The sequence below is a fragment of the Salmo salar genome, chromosome 09 (genome assembly GCF_965601325.2).
Source record: "Salmo salar chromosome 09, fSalSal1, whole genome shotgun sequence".
In the NCBI taxonomy this organism is placed as follows: Eukaryota; Metazoa; Chordata; class Actinopteri; order Salmoniformes; family Salmonidae; genus Salmo; species Salmo salar.
The window spans coordinates 157,052,300-157,075,922 of record NC_138299.1 but is presented as its reverse complement, the minus strand read 5'-3'; the positions used below and the strand labels follow the sequence as shown (position 1 = coordinate 157,075,922).

Genomic DNA, 23,623 nt, shown 5'->3' with positions numbered 1-23,623 from the left:
CTGTAGACCCCAAGTCTCATTGTCTGTCTCAGTCTGTACTCAAAGGACTACAGGAAGTCAAGGAGACACCTACCAGCCCTGGGAAGAAGAACAAGGTAGGAACAGATGTATTATTTTCCAGGAAATTGTCATGATACCGTTCTCTCCTTGCTTTGCCCCATGTACCTGGATATTACTGTCTGTTACCTTGCAGTTACACTGTACAGTTTACTACAGTTTACTACAGTTTACCACAGTTTACTACCACCCATCTGCCTGATGGATTCATGTTTGATTAACTGCTCTCCTGAAGTTCACGTCAGGACCAAAGTCCACAGCTAGCTTGACTTTGGAACATTGTCGGGAGGAGCTTGTGTTGAAGTCAGGCTAATGATTGCAACACACACACAAACACACACACACTCCAGTCCACTGCTCTTTAATTAGGCGGGGTCAGGTTGACAGGTCAGTGCAGAGGTCAGGGGTCAACAGCAGGTGACAGGGGACCTTCTACCACCCGTCATTTAGAATGTGACAGGTGTGTGTGGAGACGGGTGGACGTTGTTAAGGTAACCAACGTGGTACAATAATGTCATTCATAACCAGATTTGGCTAATAAAGCATCATTTAGGATATTGTGATGACTATGCTCACAATAACTGATCTAGTGACGGTCTTATTTCTCAGTTCATAATGGTAATATAAGTCTGGGTCAGGGAGAGCTGATCCTAGGCCTGTTGTTAATAGTTGAAATGTCTTCTCGTCTCTCAGAGACCTGATAAGAAGCCAGGACTGGTCACACAGAGGACTTTTGACAGGGAAGGTGAGTGTCTCTGTGTCCATCGTGGATATCAACTCCTCATCACTGTCATGTTCTATCCACATGTTTAAGGTCTTGTCCTCAATGGGGACTGTTCTATTGTGATGCGCCCTCAACCTGTCTGTCTGTCTGTCTGTCTGTCTGTCTGTCTGTCTGTCTGTCTGTCTGTCTGTCTGTCTGTCTGTCTGTCTGTCTGTCTGTCTGTGGTGTGATCCACCCTCAACTTGTCTGTCTGTCTGTGGTGTGATTCAACCTGTCTGTGGTTTGATCCAACCTGTCTGTCTCTGTGGTTTGATCCAACCTGTCTGTCTCTCTGTGGTGTGACCCAACCTGTCTGTCTCTCTGTGGTTTGATCCAACCTGTCTGTCTCTCTGTGGTGTGATCCAACCTGTCTGTCTCTCTGTGGTGTGACCCAACCTGTCTGTCTCTCTGTGGTGTGATCCAACCTGTCTGTCTCTCTGTGGTGTGATCCAACCTGTCTGTCTCTCTGTGGTGTGACCCAACCTGTCTGTCTCTCTGTGGTGTGATCCAACCTGTCTGTCTCTCTGTGGTGTGATCCAACCTGTCTGTCTCTCTGTGGTGTGATCCAACCTGTCTGTCTCTCTGTGGTGTGACCCAACCTGTCTGTCTCTCTGTGGTGTGATCCAACCTGTCTGTCTGTCTGTGGTGTGATCCAACCTGTCTGTCTCTCTGTGGTGTGATCCAACCTGTCTGTCTCTCTGTGGTGTGATCCAACCTGTCTGTCTCTCTGTGGTGTGATCCAACCTGTCTGTCTCTCTGTGGTGTGATCCAACCTGTCTGTCTCTCTGTGGTGTGATCCAACCTGTCTGTCTCTCTGTGGTGTGATCCAACCTGTCTGTCTCTCTGTGGTGTGATCCAACCTGTCTGTCTCTCTGTGGTTTGATCCAACCTGTCTGTCTCTCTGTGGTTTGATCCAACCTGTCTGTCTCTCTGTGGTTTGATCCAACCTGTCTGTCTCTCTGTGGTGTGATCCAACCTGTCTGTCTCTCTGTGGTGTGATCCAACCTGTCTGTCTCTCTGTGGTTTGATCCAACCTGTCTGTCTCTCTGTGGTGTGATCCAACCTGTCTGTCTCTCTGTGGTTTGATCCAACCTGTCTGTCTCTCTGTGGTTTGATCCAACCTGTCTGTCTCTCTGTGGTGTGATCCAACCTGTCTGTCTCTCTGTGGTGTGATCCAACCTGTCTGTCTCTCTGTGGTGTGATCCAACCTGTCTGTCTCTCTGTGGTGTGATCCAACCTGTCTGTCTCTCTGTGGTGTGATCCAACCTGTCTGTCTCTCTGTGGTGTGATCCAACCTGTCTGTCTCTCTGTGGTGTGATCCAACCTGTCTGTCTCTCTGTGGTGTGATCCAACCTGTCTGTCTCTCTGTGGTGTGATCCAACCTGTCTGTCTCTCTGTGGTGTGATCCAACCTGTCTGTCTCTCTGTGGTGTGATCCAACCTGTCTGTCTCTCTGTGGTGTGATCCAACCTGTCTGTCTCTCTGTGGTGTGATCCAACCTGTCTGTCTCTCTGTGGTTTGATCCAACCTGTCTGTCTCTCTGTGGTTTGATCCAACCTGTCTGTCTCTCTGTGGTTTGATCCAACCTGTCTGTCTCTCTGTGGTGTGATCCAACCTGTCTGTCTCTCTGTGGTGTGATCCAACCTGTCTGTCTCTCTGTGGTTTGATCCAACCTGTCTGTCTCTCTGTGGTGTGATCCAACCTGTCTGTCTCTCTGTGGTTTGATCCAACCTGTCTGTCTCTCTGTGGTTTGATCCAACCTGTCTGTCTCTCTGTGGTGTGATCCAACCTGTCTGTCTCTCTGTGGTGTGATCCAACCTGTCTGTCTCTCTGTGGTGTGATCCAACCTGTCTGTCTCTCTGTGGTGTGATCCAACCTGTCTGTCTCTCTGTGGTGTGATCCAACCTGTCTGTCTCTCTGTGGTGTGATCCAACCTGTCTGTCTCTCTGTGGTGTGATCCAACCTGTCTGTCTCTCTGTGGTGTGATCCAACCTGTCTGTCTCTCTGTGGTGTGATCCAACCTGTCTGTCTCTCTGTGGTGTGATCCAACCTGTCTGTCTCTCTGTGGTTTGATCCAGAGGAGGAACTGTATCAGAACTACCAGGAGAAAGCTCTTCACAATGACTCTGATGAGGACCAGTCCAGAGAGCCCAAACCTGACGACGGCATCGTGGTGCAGTACAGACCCATACGCACCTCCTGGAGCCAACTCAGTGTGGTGAGACACACATTCACACACACACACATTCACACACACACAGACACAGTGGTGCGGTGCCTGTCTGCACATACAGTACAGAGACACACAGTGTCTGGTTGGGAGATGGAATGCCAGTGCTGGCCAGGATGTTGTCCCATCTGATCTGGCTGCAGTCCTTACACTGTGTCTCTGTCTGTCTCTGCCTGTCTCTCTCTGTCTGCCTGTCTGTCTCTGCCTGTCTGTCTGCCTGTCTGTCTGTGGGGGGGGCGAGAGAGAGAAAATACAAAGATGGGACGAGAAAGAAGGAAAATGGGGGGAGGGGGAGAGAGGAGTGAAGGGGAGGGGGAGAGAGGAGTGAAGGGGGAGAGCGGGGAAGGGGGAGGGGGAGAGAGGAGTGAAGGGGGAGGGGGAGAGAGGAGTGAAGGGGGAGAGCGGGGAAGGGGGAGGGGGAGAGAGGAGTGAAGGGGAAGGGGGAGAGAGGAGTGAAGGGGGAGAGCGGGGAAGGGGGAGGGGGAGAGAGGAGTGAAGGGGTAGGGGGAGAGAGGAGTGAAGGGGGAGGGGGAGAGAGCAGGGAGATCTGGGCCAGCAGACTAAGAGCACCAGCCGGCACGGCGCCAGCCTGCTGGTAATCACCAGGGAGTCTTCTCAATGGAAGAATGTGAAATATGTTTCCCCTAGAGAGCAGCGTGGCCACTCCGATTATGACATCATGTAATGCAGTGTGGGCCCAGGATGGTAGGATGGAGGGAGGGAGAGAACGGAGGAGGGAGGCAGGGCTGTTTTCCCACTTAGGTGTTGATGTTTACTCTTATCTGGAGCTGCTTAAGATGGTATGTCAGGGAGACGGAGGGAGGGAGAGAGATATGCACAGATACACATGGAGACAGATACTTTTAGAGGGGAGGAGCAGGACATGGAAGGAAATTAAACTGACGAGAGAGATAGAGATGTTACCGGAGAACCCTTGTTTCTGATGTTGCTCTGCAGACAGTAGAGGACACTTAGTTCTGATAGAGATATTCACACTTATCCAGTTGTTTCCAGCGTGTAGAAAAGAGAGGAGGGGAGGTAAAGGAGGATAAAGAGGTAGACAATACCACTAATCTGTCCCTATCCTGTCCTGTCCCTGTCCCTGTCCCTGTCCTGTCCCTGGCCTGGCCTGTCCTGTCCTGTCCTACTATAAAAACGCTACGGCTGTAGTGGTTTATAGTAGTTAGATGTTCACACTGTGAACAGGGAAGGCTGTAGTGGTTTATAGTAGTTAGATGTTTACACTGTGAACAGGGAAGGCTGTAGTGGTTTATAGTAGTTAGATGTTCACACTGTGAACAGGGAAGGCTGTAGTGGTTTATAGTAGTTAGATGTTTACACTGTGAACAGGGAAGGCTGTAGTTGTTTATAGTAGTTAGATGTTCACACTGTGAACAGGGAAGGCTGTAGTGGTTTATAGTAGTTAGATGTTTACACTGTGAACAGGGAAGGCTGTAGTGGTTTATAGTAGTTAGATGTTCACACTGTGAACAGGGAAGGCTGTAGTGGTTTATAGTAGTTAGATGTTTCCACTGTGAACAGGGAAGGCTGTAGTGGTTTATGGTAGTTAGATGTTCACACTGTGAACAGGGAAGGCTGTAGTGGTTTATAGTAGTTAGATGTTCACACTGTGAACAGGGAAGGCTGTAGTGGTTTATAGTAGTTAGATGTTTACACTGTGAACAGGGAAGGCTGTAGTGGTTTATAGTAGTTAGATGTTCACACTGTGAACAGGGAAGGCTGTAGTGGTTTATAGTAGTTAGATGTTTACACTGTGAACAGGGAAGGCTGTAGTGGTTTATAGTAGTTAGATGTTTACACTGTGAACAGGGAAGGCTGTAGTGGTTTATAGTAGTTAGATGTTCACACTGTGAACAGGGAAGGCTGTAGTGGTTTATAGTAGTTAGATGTTCACACTGTGAACAGGGAAGGCTGTAGTGGTTTATAGTAGTTAGATGTTCACACTGTGAACAGGGAAGGCTGTAGTGGTTTATAGTAGTTAGATGTTCACACTGTGAACAGGGAAGGCTGTAGTGGTTTATAGTAGTTAGATGTTCACACTGTGAACAGGGAAGGCTGTAGTGGTTTATAGTAGTTAGATGTTCACACTGTGAACAGGGAAGGCTGTAGTGGTTTATAGTAGTTAGATGTTCACACTGTGAACAGGGAAGGCTGTAGTGGTTTATAGTAGTTAGATGTTCACACTGTGAACAGGGAAGGCTGTAGTGGTTTATAGTAGTTAGATGTTCACACTGTGAACAGGGAAGGCTGTAGTGGTTTATAGTAGTTAGATGTTCACACTGTGAACAGGGAAGGCTGTAGTGGTTTATAGTAGTTAGATGTTTAGCTGTTTCCACTGTGAACAGGGAAGGCTGTAGTGGTTTATAGTACTAGATAGCTAACTAGATACTAAATTAACTTCTTAAGGTATAAGGGGCAGTATTTTCACGGCCGAATGGAAAAACATACCCAAATTAAACTGGTTACTACTCTGGCTCAGAAACTAGAATATGCATATTATTAGTAGATGTGGATAGAAAACACTCTGAAGTTTCTAAAACTATTTGAATGGTGTCTCTGAGTATAACAGAACTCATATGGCAGGCAAAAACCTGAGAAAAACCCAACCAGGAAGTGGAAAGTTTGAGAATTGTAGTTCTTCTTTTGGATCTCTATCGAAACTACAGTTTCTGTGGGGTCACGTTGCACTTCCTAAGGCTTCCATTGGCTGTCAAAAGCCTTCAGAAAGTTCTTAAGGCATTCTCCTGTTACTGGGCAGATAATAGGAGCTCAGTCACTGAGTGGACTGCCTGAGGACAAAGGGATTGGATATGCGCGGTCCCGCGAGCACGCTGTTCCTTCTTTTTCTCCTTGAATGAATATGCTATTATCCGGTTGGAATATTATCACAATTTTACATAAAAAATACCATAAAGATTGATTTTAAACAATGTTTGACATGCTTCTAAGTACGGTAATGGAACATTTTGACTTTCGTCTCTGGTACCGCGCTCGCGCGTTATGCCATTGGATAGTGCTCTGAACGCACGAACATAACGGAGGTATTTGGACGTAAATATGGATTATTTCGAACCAAAACAACATTTCTTGTAGAAGTAGCAGTCTTGGGAGTGCATTCTGACAAAGGTCAGCAAAGGTAAGAGAATATTTATAATACTAATTCTGAGTTTAGGTGACCCCGAACTTGGCGGGTGTCTGTATAGCTTGCTGTGATGGCGAGCTATGTACTCAGAATATTGAAAAATGTGCTTTCTCCGTAAAGCTATTTTAAAATCTGACACAGAGGTTGCATCCAGGAGTAGTCAATCTATAATTCTTTAAATAATTGTTCTATATTTTGTCAAAGTTTATGATGAATATTTTTGTAAATTGATGTGCACATTCACCGGTGGTTTTGGTGGGAATACGTTTTCTGAACATCACGCGCCAATGTAAAATGCTGTTTTTGGATATAAATATGAACTTTATCGAACAAAACATACATGTATTGTGTAACATGATGTCCTAGGAGTGTCATCTGATGAAGATCGTCAAAGGTTAGTGCTTCATTTAGCTGTGTTTTGGTTTTTTGTGACATATATCCTTGCTTAGAAAATGGCTGTGTGGTTATTTTTGTCTATGTACTCTCCTAACATAATCTAATGTTTTGCTTTCGCTGTAAAGCCTTTTTGAAACGGGACAATGTGGTTACATTAAGGACAAGTGTATCTTTAAAATGGTGTAAAATAGTCGTATGTTTGAGAAATTTGAATTGTGAGATTTTTGTTGTTTTGAATTTGCCGCCCTGATATTTCACTGGCTGACGCTAGCGTCCCACGTAGCCCATAGAAGTTAACAAACCAAATGCAGAACTGCAGAGCATTTAGTACATTTTAGAAAGTTAACTTAATATTTATAAGATATCAACACCAGGTTTGTGGGTTCGATTCCCATGGGTGACAGGTACGAACTAATATGAAAATATATGTGCTCTAATATGAAAATATATGTCTCTCTGGATAAGAGCGTCTGCACAATAAAGTTACCAGTAACATCTGTAGGGTCAGACTATTATCTGTTTCCTGGAATCTCTAGTTTCCAGTAACATCTGTAGGGTAGGACTGTTCTCTGTTTCCTGGAAGTCTCTAGTTTCCAGTAACATCTGTAGGGTAGGACTGTTCTCCGTTTCCTGGAATCTCTAGTTTCCAGTAACATCTGTAGGGTAGGACTGTTCTCCGTTTCCTGGAATCTCTAGTTTCCAGTAACATCTGTAGGGTAGGACTGTTCTCTGTTTCCTGGAAGTCTCTAGTTTCCAGTAACATCTGTAGGGTAGGACTGTTCTCTGTTTCCTGGAAGTCTCTAGTTTCCAGTAACATCTGTAGGGTAGGACTGTTCTCTGTTTCCTGGAATCTCTAGTTTCCAGTAACATCTGTAGGGTAGGACTGTTCTCTGTTTCCTGGAAGTCTCTAGTTTCCAGTAATATCTGTAGGGTAGGACTGTTCTCTGTTTCCTGGAATCTCTAGTTTCCAGTAACATCTGTAGGGTAGGACTGTTCTCCGTTTCCTGGAAGTCTCTAGTTTCCAGTAACAGTAGGGACAGGAGGAAGTGGTATATCTAAGAGTGTTGACACCATACTCTTGGATGAGAGGTTTAACCCCCTCCCTGGTTAAGGATAGGACAGGGGAGGGATGCCTACAGCCAACCTCTTACCCCAAGCAATCCCTATTGACTGAAAAACGAGTTTCGGTTGTCACAGTTACGCCTGTCTCTCTGTGTTCTCAGGGAAACTACAAAAGCAGGGCGAAGTTCAGTTGCCGTGGCAGGAAGGTGTTTACTAGGACACTAAAGACATGCGAGTCCATAGATGCAGTAGATAAATAGAAGTTGATTGCCCTTAAAGGGAATTTGTCTTGCAAATTGAAACAAGCTTGGCAAGCTTTTGTGTGTGTGTGTGTGTGTGTGTGTGTGTGTGTGTGTGTGTGTGTGTGTGTGTGTGTGTGTGTGTGTGTGTGTGTGTGTGTGTGTGTGTGTGTGTGTGTGTGTGTGTGTGTGTGTGTGTGTGTGTTTTGAACATCTGCTGGCCCAGGAGGAGGTCGTTGAGGACACTGATATTGTCCCAACCTGTCAGCAACACAAAGATGACTCCTTTGTGTGTGTGTCCCAAGTGTGGATGTGTTTGCAAAGGTCTCCATTAGGGTTGTTACAATACCGGTATCGTGAAACTCAGAGGTTTCATGACAAGGACAAAACATGAAGCAGACTACATTTCCTGAAGAAAACAGTCCTGATGTCAGAAACAAACAGCCGCTGTTGTCACCCAGAAATATGTTTATTTTCCAAACTATATCACACTGTTACATACAGCAGGTTTTAAACAACCAAAGATTTAGACCCACTTTGTGTTTTCCTTTTTTCCATGGAAAATCAGGTATGGTAGTATCACCATGCTGGTATAGTGTCAACCCTAGTCTCTGGTGGCAAAGGTCTCCTTGGTAAATATCTTCATGGCTGGGACTAAGGAGCAGAGAGGGGTAAATATCATCATGGCTGGGACTAAGGAGCAGAGAGATTGGTAAATATCATCATGGCTGGGACTAAGGAGCAGAGAGATTGGTAAATATCATCATGGCTGGGACTAAGGAGCAGAGAGATTGGTAAATATCTTCATGGCTGGGACTAAGGAGCAGAGAGGGGTAAATATCTTCATGGCTGGGACTAAGGAGCAGAGAGATTGGTAAATATCATCATGGCTGGGACTAAGGAGCAGAGAGATTGGTAAATATCATCATGGCTGGGACTAAGGAGCAGAGAGATTGGTAAATATCTTCATGGCTGGGACTAAGGAGCAGAGAGATTGGTAAATATCATCATGGCTGGGACTAAGGAGCAGAGAGATTGGTAAATATCATCATGGCTGGGACTAAGGAGCAGAGAGGTTGGTAAATATCATCATGGCTGGGACTAAGGAGCAGAGAGATTGGTAAATATCATCATGGCTGGGACTAAGGAGCAGAGAGATTGGTAAATATCATCATGGCTGGGACTAAGGAGCAGAGAGATTGGTAAATATCATCATGGCTGGGACTAAGGAGCAGAGAGATTGGTAAATATCATCATGGCTGGGACTAAGGAGCAGAGAGGTTGGTAAATATCATCATGGCTGGGACTAAGGAGCAGAGAGATTGGTAAATATCATCATGGCTGGGACTAAGGAGCAGAGAGGGGTAAATATCATCATGGCTGGGACTAAGGAGCAGAGAGATTGGTAAATATCATCATGGCTGGGACTAAGGAGCAGAGAGATTGGTAAATATCATCATGGCTGGGACTAAGGAGCAGAGAGATTGGTAAATATCATCATGGCTGGGACTAAGGAGCAGAGAGATTGGTAAATATCTTCATGGCTGGGACTAAGGAGCAGAGAGATTGGTAAATATCATCATGGCTGGGACTAAGGAGCAGAGAGATTGGTAAATATCATCATGGCTGGGACTAAGGAGCAGAGAGATTGGTAAATATCATCATGGCTGGGACTAAGGAGCAGAGAGATTGGTAAATATCTTCATGGCTGGGACTAAGGAGCAGAGAGATTGGTAAATATCATCATGGCTGGGACTAAGGAGCAGAGAGATTGGTAAATATCTTCATGGCTGGGACTAAGGAGCAGAGAGATTGGTAAATATCATCATGGCTGGGACTAAGGAGCAGAGAGATTGGTAAATATCATCATGGCTGGGACTAAGGAGCAGAGAGATTGGTAAATATCATCATGGCTGGGACTAAGGAGCAGAGAGATTGGTAAATATCATCATGGCTGGGACTAAGGAGCAGAGAGATTGGTAAATATCATCATGGCTGGGACTAAGGAGCAGAGAGATTGGTAAATATCATCATGGCTGGGACTAAGGAGCAGAGAGATTGGTAAATATCATCATGGCTGGGACTAAGGAGCAGAGAGATTGGTAAATATCATCATGGCTGGGACTAAGGAGCAGAGAGATTGGTAAATATCTTCATGGCTGGGACTAAGGAGCAGAGAGATTGGTAAATATCTTCATGGCTGGGACTAAGGAGCAGAGAGGGGTAAATATCATCATGGCTGGGACTAAGGAGCAGAGAGATTGGTAAATATCATCATGGCTGGGACTAAGGAGCAGAGAGATTGGTAAATATCATCATGGCTGGGACTAAGGAGCAGAGAGATTGGTAAATATCATCATGGCTGGGACTAAGGAGCAGAGAGATTGGTAAATATCATCATGGCTGGGACTAAGGAGCAGAGAGATTGGTAAATATCTTCATGGCTGGGACTAAGGAGCAGAGAGATTGGTAAATATCATCATGGCTGGGACTAAGGAGCAGAGAGGGGTAAATATCATCATGGCTGGGACTAAGGAGCAGAGAGATTGGTAAATATCATCATGGCTGGGACTAAGGAGCAGAGAGGGGTAAATATCATCATGGCTGGGACTAAGGAGCAGAGAGATTGGTAAATATCATCATGGCTGGGACTAAGGAGCAGAGAGATTGGTAAATATCATCATGGCTGGGACTAAGGAGCAGAGAGATTGGTAAATATCATCATGGCTGGGACTAAGGAGCAGAGAGGGGTAAATATCATCATGGCTGGGACTAAGGAGCAGAGAGATTGGTAAATATCTTCATGGCTGGGACTAAGGAGCAGAGAGATTGGTAAATATCATCATGGCTGGGACTAAGGAGCAGAGAGATTGGTAAATATCTTCATGGCTGGGACTAAGGAGCAGAGAGATTGGTAAATATCATCATGGCTGGGACTAAGGAGCAGAGAGATTGGTAAATATCATCATGGCTGGGACTAAGGAGCAGAGAGATTGGTAAATATCTTCATGGCTGGGACTAAGGAGCAGAGAGATTGGTAAATATCATCATGGCTGGGACTAAGGAGCAGAGAGATTGGTAAATATCATCATGGCTGGGACTAAGGAGCAGAGAGGGGTAAATATCATCATGGCTGGGACTAAGGAGCAGAGAGGGGTAAATATCATCATGGCTGGGACTAAGGAGCAGAGAGATTGGTAAATATCATCATGGCTGGGACTAAGGAGCAGAGAGATTGGTAAATATCATCATGGCTGGGACTAAGGAGCAGAGAGGGGTAAATATCTTCATGGCTGGGACTAAGGAGCAGAGAGATTGGTAAATATCATCATGGCTGGGACTAAGGAGCAGAGAGATTGGTAAATATCATCATGGCTGGGACTAAGGAGCAGAGAGGGGTAAATATCATCATGGCTGGGACTAAGGAGCAGAGAGATTGGTAAATATCATCATGGCTGGGACTAAGGAGCAGAGAGATTGGTAAATATCATCATGGCTGGGACTAAGGAGCAGAGAGGGGTAAATATCATCATGGCTGGGACTAAGGAGCAGAGAGATTGGTAAATATCTTCATGGCTGGGACTAAGGAGCAGAGAGATTGGTAAATATCATCATGGCTGGGACTAAGGAGCAGAGAGATTGGTAAATATCATCATGGCTGGGACTAAGGAGCAGAGAGATTGGTAAATATCATCATGGCTGGGACTAAGGAGCAGAGAGATTGGTAAATATCATCATGGCTGGGACTAAGGAGCAGAGAGATTGGTAAATATCATCATGGCTGGGACTAAGGAGCAGAGAGATTGGTAAATATCATCATGGCTGGGACTAAGGAGCAGAGAGATTGGTAAATATCATCATGGCTGGGACTAAGGAGCAGAGAGATTGGTAAATATCATCATGGCTGGGACTAAGGAGCAGAGAGGGGTAAATATCTTCATGGCTGGGAATAAGGAGCAGAGAGATTGGTAAATATCATCATGGCTGGGACTAAGGAGCAGAGAGATTGGTAAATATCTTCATGGCTGGGACTAAGGAGCAGAGAGATCACTTCCTGTTATCAGTTGGAGTTGGACAGGAGTTTTAAGGTTGTTTGTATGGTGGCTGTATGGAGGAGTGGCATGGTGCTTGGGGACGATGATGGTGGCTGTTTGGAGGAGTGGCATGGTGCTTGGGGACGATGATGGTGGCTGTTTGGAGGAGTGGCATGGTGCTTGGGGACGATGATGGTGGCTGTATGGAGGAGTGGCATGGTGCTTGGGGACGATGATGGTGGCTGTTTGGAGGAGTGGCATGGTGCTTGGGGACGATGATGGTGGCTGTATGGAGGAGTGGCATGGTGCTTGGGGACGATGATGGTGGCTGTATGGAGGAGTGGCATGGTGCTTGGGGACGATGATGGTGGCTGTATGGAGGAGTGGCATGGTGCTTGGGGACGATGATGGTGGCTGTATGGAGGAGTGGCATGGTGCTTGGGGACGATGATGGTGGCTGTATGGAGGAGTGGCATGGTGCTTGGGGACGATGATGGTGGCTGTATGGAGGAGTGGCATGGTGCTTGGGGACGATGATGGTGGCTGTATGGAGGAGTGGCATGGTGCTTGGGGACGATGAAGGAGGACTGTGTGTTGTTAGGTATTAACAGGAAGTGCTCCAGGTAGCTCCTGTTTTATAGACTCCAAAGCCCGTAGCACGAGTGTATCTAATTTTCCATTGGCCTTCGTCCTGAAGCCCAAGAAGTTATCCTCAGTGTCCCTGGCCAGCGGAACCTTCCTCCTTCGTAGGTCCAGAAGAAGGGAGGCTCTGACTAACTCCCTGACTGTCACATTGTCACTGTTGAGCATGTTCAACAGATGATTCAGTCTGGTAGCAGTGTAAATCCACTCAACATTCTGGACACCTAAACACCCCTCTCTTTGGCTCAGGAAGACAACATCACGTGTGGTGTGTTGAAGCATAGACACTTTCTCACCTCTTGAACAGGTTTGTTATTCATTTCCCTCAGAACCTTCTGTGGGAGAGGCACATTGGCAAGCAGATGTTGAATCTTTACCAGGGTCACCTTTCTCACAGCTTCTAGCTTCATGACCACAGGCAGAGGGGAAACGTCAATCACATCAAGCGTGGTTGAATACTCATGGACAAGCTCCTCAATTTGTCGTCTCCCCTCCCCCACTCGCCAGCAACATTATGTAACCGATGTGAAATGGCTAGTTAGTTAGCGGTGGTGCGCGCTAATAGCGTTTCAATCGGTGACGTCACTCGCTCTGAGACCTGAAGTGGTTGTTCCCCTTGCGTTGCAAGGGCCGCGACTTTTGTGGCGCGATGGGTAACGATGCTTCGTGGGTGTCAGTTGTTGATGTGTGCAAGGGTCCCTGGTTCGAGCCCGGGTTGGGGCGAAGAGAGGGACGGAACCTACACTGTTACACTGATGCTGTTGACCCGGATCATTGGTTGCTGCGGAAAAGGAGGAGGTCAAAGGGGGGGTGAGTGTAACCGATGTGAAATGACTAGTTAGTTAGCGGTGGTGCGCGCTAATAGCGTTTCAATCAGTGACGTCACTCGCTCTGAGACTTGAAGTAGGGTTTCCCCTTGCATTGCAAGGGCCGTGGCTTTTGTGGCGCGATGGGTAACGATGCTTCGTGGGGTGTCAGTTGTTGATGTGTGCAAGGGTCCCTGGTTCGTGCCCAGGTTGGGGCGAAGAGAGGGACGGAACCTACACTGTTACAATTACACGTATGACCAGGGTTCTGGGGTATGCGCTGTTGGTCAGAATAATGATGTTGCAATTGGTATGCCAATTTCTCCCTGCATACCTTTCTCTGTTCTCTTTCGTGTTGAGTCCCACTGCTACAAGTGATGGTTGAATGGAATCCCGATTTATAACGCACAGCTGCTTCTTGATCCAGTCAGCGAGGGAGGTCACGGTCACCTCCGCTGGGCATTCCAAGATTGTAGGCAACTTTCTCAGGATCCGTACAACATCTTTCAGGAGTGGAGCACCAGAGGGTCTCCCGTTCCGATGTTCTGAGGAACAGATGGCTTTCCTGTAGAAAGTTCTATTCAGAATAGCCGCCACTCTATTCCATTTCCCTGGATCTCCGGAAGAGACAAAGATGGTTTTCTCCTGGAGAACTTTAGTGTCTAGGCTTTTTCTCCATGAGTCTGGAATTGTTTCCATTCATGTTGCGACAGTCGATGTTCATACTCAGAGAGAACTGGCCAGGTATCTCCGCCCACCAGATGAACCCGGGGGATGGGTCGTGAATGCTCCATTGCCGCTGGTAGATTCGGCCACTGAGTAGGGCTTGTCGATGTTTTTAGCATTGCGACAAGGCACATCTGGTCCTAAAAGTGTCCAAGAAATCATCTGACCTTTTACTGCGCTAACGGTGGGAATTACAATGGGTGAGCTTAAGTTATGTTAGTAGATAACCATGAGCTGCAACACTCACATCTTGCTTAGGGTCACACACACACACACACACACACACACACACACACACACACACACACACACACACACACACACACACACACACACACGTGCACCACACACGTGCACCTAAACTATCCTGTGCACACTCCCAGACTTCCCCAATGAGAACCTTTCTCTCTCTAAACGTAGACTGTGGTCAGCTCTTATAAGTCTGGGGTCTTACTTCAGCTCTTACAGGTCTTTATTCAGCTCTTACAGGTCTTTATTCAGCTCTTACAGGTCTTTATTCAGCTCCTACAGGTCTTTATTCAGCTCCAACAGGTCTTTATTCAGCTCTTACAGGTCTTTACTCAGCTCCTACAGGTCTTTATTCAGCTCTTACAGGTCTTTATTCAGCTCTTACAGGTCTTTATTCAGCTCTTACAGGTCTTTATTCAGCTCCAACAGGTCTTTATTCAGCTCCGACAGGTCTTTATTCAGCTCCGACAGGTCTTTATTCAGCTCCGACAGGTCTTTATTCAGCTCTTACAGGTCTTTATTCAGCTCTTACAGGTCTTTATTCAGCTCTTACAGGTCTTTATTCAGCTCTTACAGGTCTTTATTCAGCTCTTACAGGTCTTTATTCAGCTCCAACAGGTCTTTATTCAGCTCTTACAGGTCTTTACTCAGCTCCTACAGGTCTTTATTCAGCTCCGACAGGTCTTTATTCAGCTCCGACAGGTCTTTATTCAGCTCCGACAGGTCTTTATTCAGCTCCGACAGGTCTTTATTCAGCTCCTACAGGTCTTTACTCAGCTCCTACAGGTCTTTATTCAGCTCCTACAGGTCTTTATTCAGCTCCTACAGGTCTTTATTCAGCTCCTACAGGTCTTTATTCAGCTCCTACAGGTCTTTATTCAGCTCCGACAGGTCTTTATTCAGCTCCGACAGGTCTTTATTCAGCTCCGACAGGTCTTTATTCAGCTCCGACAGGTCTTTATTCAGCTCTTACAGGTCTTTATTCAGCTCCGACAGGTCTTTACTCAGCTCCTACAGGTCTTTACTCAGCTCTTACAGGTCTTTATTCAGCTCCGACAGGTCTTTATTCAGCTCCCACAGGTCTTTATTCAGCTCTTACAGGTCTTTATTCAGCTCCGACAGGTCTTTACTCAGCTCCTACAGGTCTTTATTCAGCTCTTACAGGTCTTTATTCAGCTCCTACAGGTCTTTACTCAGCTCGTACAGGTCTGGTATGATAACTACTCCCTTTGTTACAGTTAGTGGACTCATGAACATTGTTTGTGTGACTGTCTTGCCCCTTTCACTGACAGACATAATGTGTGTGTGCTGCCACAGTGGGCCCCTAGCTCTGAGAGTTAGGCTGAACACACAGTAGCTATCATTTCTCTAAAAGCGGACCCGTAGCTCTGAGAGTTGGGACTACCTGTGATGGATACAGATAGAGACAACCTTGACGGACACAGAGGTCTACCTCACCTTAAACAATTCCTTTCATTCCTTAAGGCACAGCATGTACCTGGTTATGTGTAAGTGGTGGCATGTAGCCATTAGACTTGTGTTGTTAGAGATGTTCTTCCTCGTGTTGATACTAAAACCTATGTTCTAAACTGTGTTTTTCCTGCAGGTAAAGAAGAGTGGAATTAAGCTCAGCCAGGAGGAGCGGAAAAGACAAGAGGTAACAGCCTTATTTAGTGTGTGTGTGTGAGAGATGGGGTGTGTTTGTGTGTGTGTGTATGCGCGTGACCCTTTCCCTTCAAACATGGACAGTTCCTACAAAGGATAAAGCAGACTGCCTCCACAGGGTTAGAAATGTGTACACACACACACAGAAAAGTCACTTACTGTAGCACCCTGGGAAATGTAATATACGGAGCCTGAACTCCTCTTCCTGTAACCTCTCCACAGCAATAATAAACCCTTCTTAAAGGGGAGGGCTAGAAAATATGGACCATAGACAAAATAAACCAGTTTATATGTCAGGGACAGATGAATTCATAGAACGGCTGTCTAAGCAAATAAATGTCTACAGAGGACAGAGTTTTGATAAAATGTACAGAGGCGTAACATACCAGTCTTCCCCTTACTAACATATGGCCTTTTAAATTGGAAGTTTTATTTGAATTCTGTCTTGAATGTTGCCCGCTGGCCTTTGAGCCCCGCTATGACATCTTCTAGCCTGCACCTCGCACACGCGTTATTGCCCAATGACATGCCAGAGATATTAATACAGCACGCAGATGTTAGGTACATGAATGAATTTCATTTACACCCACTTCGTTTATATTGAGTCATAACCTGCTGTGGGAAGTCTGCATGTTCTGATCTGCTGAGGAGGTTATTGGGGAGAGTATCAGTTCTGAGGATACACACGGGACGTTTTGTTGGACGTCTCTCTCTCTCTACTGGATGTGTCTAAGAGTTTGTAACGTAACGTATTTTTAAAGTTGCGTTACTGATTACTCTCCCTCTCTCTCTCTGTCTCCCTCCCTCTCTCTCTCTCTGTCTCCCTCCCTCTCTCTCTCTCTGTCTCCCTCCCTCTCTCTCTCTCTGTCTCCCTCCCTCTCTCTCTGTCTCCCTCCCTCTCTCTCTGCCTCCCTCCCTCTCTCTCTGTCTCCCTCTCTCTCTCTCTCTCTGTCTCCCTCCCTCTCTCTCGCTCTGTCTCCCTCCCTTTCTCTGTCTCCCTCCCTCTCTCTCTCTCTCTGTCTCACTCCCTCTCTCTCTCTCTGTCTCCCTCCCTCTCTCTCTCTCTGTCTCCCTCCCTCTCTCTCTCTCTCTCCCTCTCTCTGTCTCCCTCCCTCCCTCCCTCCCTCTCTCCCTCCCTCCCTCCCTCTCTCTCTGTCTCCCTCCCTCTCTCTCTCTGTCTCCCTCCCTCTCTCTCTGTCTCCCTCCCTCTCTCTCTCTGTCTCCCTCCCTCTCTCTCTCTCTGTCTCCCTCCCTCTCTCTCTCTCTGTCTCTCTCTCTCCCTCCCTCTCTCTCTGTCTCCCTCCCTCCCTCTCTCTCTGTCTCCCTCCCTCTCTCTCTCTCCTGTCTCCCTCCCTCTCTCTCTCTCTGTCTCCCTCCCTCTCTCTCTCTCTGTCTCCCTCCCTCTCTCTCTCTCTGTCTCCCTCCCTCTCTCTCTCTCTGTCTCCCTCCCTCTCTCTCTCTCTGTCTCCCTCCCTCTCTCTCTCTCTGTCTCCCTCCCTCCCTCTCTCTCTGTCTCCCTCCCTCCCTCTCTCTCTCTCTGTCTCCCTCCCTCCCTCTCTCTCTCTCTCTCTGTCTCCCTCCCTCCCTCTCTCTCTCTCTGTCTCCCTCCCTCCCTCTCTCTCTCTCTGTCTCCCTCCCTCCCTCTCTCTCTCTCTGTCTCCCTCCCTCCCTCTCTCTCTCTCTGTCTCCCTCCCTCCCCCTCTCTCTCTCTGTCTCCCTCCCTCCCCCTCTCTCTCTCTGTCTCCCTCCCTCCCCCTCTCTCTCTCTGTCTCCCTCCCTCCCCCTCTCTCTCTCTGTCTCCCTCCCTCCCTCTCTCTCTCTCTGTCTCCCTCCCTCCCTCTCTCTCTCTCTGTCTCCCTCCCTCCCTCTCTCTCTCTCTGTCTCCCTCCCTCTCTCTGTCTCCCTCCCTCTCTCTCTCTCTGTCTCCCTCCCTCTCTCTCTCTCTGTCTCCCTCCCTCTCTCTCTCTGTCTCTCTGTCTCTTCTGTCTCTCTCTGTCTCTCTGTCTCTCTGTCTCTCTGTCTCCCTCTCTCTCTCTCTGTCTCTCTGTCTCCCTCTCTCTCTCTGTCTCTCTGTCTCCCTCTCTCTCTCTGTCTCTCTGTCTCCCTCCCTCTCTCTCTCTCTGTCTCCCTCCCTCTCTCTCTCTCTGTCTCCCTCCCTCTCTCTCGTTCTCTGTGTCAGGCCATATTTGAGTTGATATCGTCAGAACACTCCTACCTCCACAGTCTGGAGGTTCTGATCCGGATGTTCCAGAACTCAACGGAGCTCAGTGACACCATGACCAAGACCGAGCACCACCACCTCTTCTCCAACATCACAGATGTGTGTGAGGCCAGCAAGAAGTAGGTCCAGTGTGTGTGTGTGTGTGTGTGTGTGTGTGTGTGTGTGTGCTTGACTTAGCTAGAGCAAGGGGTATTGTGGGTATTGTAGTTGATGTTCTTGTGGTGTATGAGGTCAGTGTGAGAACTAGGGCTGTCCCCGACAAAAAACATGTTGGTCAACCGAAAGTTGTTTGTTCTTAAACATGTATTTTTCCATATATAGACACACACTATGTGTTTTAATCAAATCAACTATATATGTTTTGAGCTTGTTTGATGCTTTAAGCTTACGGTTTAATATAATAAGACAAATGACTCAAGAGGGAGCCAGAGATCAAGATAACCAGAAGAAAAAAACCTTAACCTGTCCGGACCATCCTCTTCCCTCTCCTGCTGGCTTTCACAGATTCTGCCGTTACTCTCCTGAAGTTGGCGGTAATAAGCTACATGATGATTCGGCAAACTTTCTCATGTGGAATGTCAATTTATTTGACCATTTCTACCGATCTACTTGTCAGTTATGGTTTTCATATGCAAATATTTGTGAAACAGTTTCATTTAATTTATTATAATGTCATTGTCATGTGGTTAATCAAAATTCTATCCAAATCTAAATAAAAATAACTTAAAAAGTAACTTCTGTTGCCATTGGCAACTATGTAAAAATAGCCTACATAAAGCCAACAAATAAAAACATTGCAGGTAGAAAATATCCTGATAAAAATAAATATATTATAAATCACATTGGCTACACATGGCCTGTCTGCAACAAACTTGAAACAGTAACTTGTGTCAGGCCTGAAGCCTTTTGAAACATTGTATCAACTATTAACTTCTGTCTGGCATGAAGCTTGCACTAGCAAACCTGCAACGTTGTATAAAATATTCTGGGCCCTCAGTTTCCTTCCCCAGTGAGATCGGAACAGACACAGCTGCAGGTTATTTATCACAAGGTGATAAGAAGCAGTGGTTGACTTTGGCAGGAGCTCAACGCAGCTGAGTACCGACACCTCACATGTTCTACTGCTTCAGCTCCTGTTCCTCTTATAGAATATTATCTCTACAGTATTGTACAGTTCCCGTTCCTCCTTATAGAATATTATCTCTAAAGTATTGTAGAGTTCCTGTTCCTCTTATAGAATATTATCTCTAAAGTATTGTGGAGTTCCTGTTCCTCTTATAGAATATTATCTCTAAAGTATTGTGGAGCTCCTGCACCTAAATATAAACAGTACCAGCACCCAAAATGAGTACCGGAACCTATTTCGGTCCAAGTCAAGCACTGATGAGAGGTAATCAGGTAGGCCTATTTTATGACATTTCCACTGGATCAGAACATGACATTTTTCCCTTTCACGCTGAGTGGTCATCGAAAGGGAGAGCGCTGGAAAGATTTTGAGGAACTATAGTAATTCTCAATGGATGTAAAAACAGACTTAGTTTGCTCGCTGTTTGAGGTGAAGAAAACAACATGACTTTGAGAAGCTCCACAGGTCGTTAGTGGTGGTGCGTTAAGCCGATCAGAAATACTATCAGATCCCCAAATGGGCACATTTATGTCTACATTTGTGCACAGGTCAGGTAGCCAGTAGGACCACTTCTATATGTGTAAATCAGGCCATGACTCCTCCCTCTCTCTACATGGCTCCTCCCTTTCTCTCTGCATGTCTCCTCCCTCTCTCTACATGACTCTCCCCCCTCTCTACATGACTTCCCCCCCTTACATGACTCTCTCCTCTCTCTACATGACTCCCCCCCCCTCTACATGACCCCCCCCCCCCTCTACATGACCCCCCCCCCTCTCTACATGACTCTCCCCCCTCTCTCTACATGACTCCCCCCCTCTCTACTTGAATTCCCCCCCTCTCTCTACATGACTCTCCCCCCCTCTCTACATGACTCTCCCCCCCCTCTACATGACTCTCCCCCCCTCTCTACATGACTCTCCCCCCCTCTCTACATGACTCTCTCTCTCTCTCTACATGACTCTCTCCCCCCTCTCTACATGACTCTCTCCCCTCTCTCTACATGACTCTCTCCCCTCTCTCTACATGACTCTCCCCCTCTCTCTACATGACTCTCCCCCTCTCTCTACATGACTCTCCCCCTCTCTCTACATGACTCCCCCCCTCTCTCTACATGACTCCCCCCCTCTCTCTACATGACTCCCCCTCTCTCTACATGACTCCCCCCTCTCTACAGGACTCTCCCCCCCTCTCTACAGGACTCTCCCCCCCCTCTCTACAGGACTCTCCCCCCCTCTCTACAGGACTCTCCCCCCCTCTCTACAGGACTCTCCCCCCCTCTCTACAGGACTCTCCCCCCCTCTCTACAGGACTCTCCCCCCTCTCTACATGACTCTCCCCCTCTACATGACTCCCCCCTCTGTCTACATGACTCTCCCCCCTCTCTACATGACTCTCCCCTCCTCTCTACATGACTTTCCCCTCCTCTCTACATGACTCTCCCCTCCTCTCTACATGACTCTCCCCCCTCTCTACATGACTCTCCCCTCTCTCTACATGACTTTCACCCCTCTCTACATGACTCTCCCCCCTCTCTACATGACTCTCCCCCCCTCTCTACATGACTCTCCCCCCCTCTCTACATGACTCCCCCCCCCCTCTCTACATGACTCTCCCCCCCTCTCTACATGACTCTCCCCCCCTCTCTACATGACTCTCCCCCCCTCTACATGACTCTCCCCCCCTCTCTACATGACTCTCCCCCCCTCTACATGACTCTCCCCCCTCTCTATATGACTCTCCCCCCTCTCTACATGACTCCCCCCCTCTCTCTACATGACTCTACATGACTCTCCCCCCCTCTACATGACTCTCCCCCCTCTCTACATGACTCTCCCCCCTCTCTACATGACTCCCCCCCCCCTCTCTACATGACTCTCCCCCCCTCTCTACATGTTCTCCCCCCCCTCTCTCTACATGACTCCCCCCCTCTCTCTACATGACTCCCCCCCCCCTCTACATGACTCTTCCCCCCTCTCTACATGACTCTCCCCCTCTCTACATGACTCTCCCCCCTCTCTACATGACTCTCCCCCCTCTCTACATGACTCTCCCCCTCTCTACATGACTCTCCCCCCTCTCTACATGACTCTCCCCCCTCTCTACATGACTCTCCCCCCTCTCTACATGACTCTCCCCCCTCTCTACATGACTCTCCCCCCCTCTCTACATGACTCTCCCCCCTCTCTACATGACTCTCCCCCCCCTCTCTACATGACTCTCCCCCCTCTCTACATGACTCTCCCCCCTCTCTACATGACTCTCCCCCCTCTCTACATGACTCTCCCCCCCTCTCTACATGACTCTCCCCCCTCTCTACATGACTCTCCCCCCCTTTCTACATGACTCTCCCCCTCTCTACATGACTCTCCCCCCCCCTCTCTACATGACTCTCCCCCCTCTCTAAAAATTGTTTTTAAATCTTTATTTTAACAGGGAAAACAGACTGAGACCTGGATCTCTTCTACGGCTGTGCCCTGTGTAAACATGTTGACATGTACAGTTTTAGACATACAGACAAGAACATTTCAAACATACAAAACAAAGACACAATTCAACAGAAACAATCACAGACAACATCATATTGATCCTCCATAACATTTTTGAAATGGGCAAGGGACACCAGAGTGTCTAACTGAAGTTGGATCGGCAAGTTTGTTCCATAAATAAGGTGCAAAGGAACTGAAGGCAGTCCTACCCAACTCTGTGGAGACCGCAGGAGTCTCTAATGTAATCCACATCTGTGATCTGCTTTTAAAATTAGTATATCTAGTGGAAATGAATGATGATATATATGGAGGTAGTTTTAAAAGAAGTGCTTTATAAATAAACTAGAGAGCATGTTGCTCTCGCCTCACAGATAGAGAGGCCCAACCCACATGTTGATATAAGATACAGTGATGAGTTTTGTAACTATCACCCGTGATAAACCTGAGTGCACAATGGTAAATAGCATCCAGTGGTTTTAATGTGTTTGCCGATGCATGCATATAGATAATATCACCGTAATCTAAAACGGACATAAAAGTAGCCTGCACAATTTGTTTTCTATTTACGGAGGACAGACAAGCCCTGTTTCTGTAAAGGAACCCTATCTTGAATTTGAGCTTTTTTCCCAATTCAGTAACATGTTTTTTTTTATAGAAAGCCTATCATCTAACCATACCCCTAAGTATTTATATGCAGATACCTGTTTGATTTGAGTACCATCCAAGCTAGTGATTACAAAAGTGTTTCTAACTGAGAGTTTAGACCTAGACAAAAACATGACATTTGTTTTCTTAGCGTTTAAAACAAGTTTAAGCTGTATAAGAGACCCCTGTAGTATCCTAAAATCAGACTCCAACTGCATTAAAGCTTGGTCCTCTGTTGGAGCAATAGAGTACATCACTGTGTCATCTGCATATAAAATGGAATTTACAATATCTGACATCATCACCAATGTTGTTTATATAAAGTGAGAACAATAGTGGGCCAATTATTGAACCCTGAGGGACACCTTTAAGTAACTGTATGGGGTCAGACTTGACCCCGTCGACCATGACGGCCTGAGTTCTATCTTTAAGATAGTCATAAAACCATCGGCAGGCATCAGTGCCCAGTCCTATAGATGACAGCATGGTCTAAGTGTCAACAGCTTTTGACAAATCTACAAACAACGCAGCACAGTGCTTTCTATCATCTAAGGCATTTGCAATATCATTTACAACAAGCATAGTGGCCGATGTGGTACTGTGTTTAGATCTAAAACCAGATTGGTTGGTGCTAAGAATACTGTTAGCAAAAACAAAAGATTGTAACTGTTTGTTGACTATAGATTCTAGGATCTTTGCCAGACAAGGGAGCCTAGAGATGGGTCGATAGTTATCCAAATCACTACCGTCACCTCCCTTATGTAATGGCGGAACAAAAGCCGCTTTCCACACCTTAGGGATAATTCCTGTGCTTAATGTTAGATTAAAAATGTGTGTCACTGAACCAGCAATGATAGGTGCAGCACACTTAAGTAAGTACGGGTGTAAATTGTCAGCGGCTAAGGATTTCTTAGTATCAATGGCACACAGGGCAGCGAGAACCTCTGCTTCGATATTTTCTGGAAACTAAAAACAGGGTTACCATTTTTCAGAGTAACGGTTGAAAAGCACGACGAAAAAAATGACTCCCCCCTCTCTACATGACTCCCCCCTCTCTACATGACTCTCCCCCCTCTCTACATGACTCTCCCCCCTCTCTACATGACTCTCCCCC

At 46.8% G+C, this 23,623-nt stretch overlaps 1 protein-coding gene across 1 annotated transcript in view; it reads left to right on the top strand.

Moving 5' to 3' along the window:
* LOC106613293 (rho guanine nucleotide exchange factor 26) overlaps positions 1-23,623 on the top strand; it is an 82,382-nt gene that overhangs the window by 488 nt on the left and 58,271 nt on the right. The window contains exons 2-6 of the mRNA XM_014215381.3: positions 33-95; positions 751-802; positions 2,898-3,037; positions 15,973-16,023; positions 18,211-18,371. Of these exons, the coding sequence (XP_014070856.3) occupies positions 33-95; positions 751-802; positions 2,898-3,037; positions 15,973-16,023; positions 18,211-18,371 (467 nt within the window). The remainder of the gene's footprint in view (positions 1-32; positions 96-750; positions 803-2,897; positions 3,038-15,972; positions 16,024-18,210; positions 18,372-23,623) is intronic.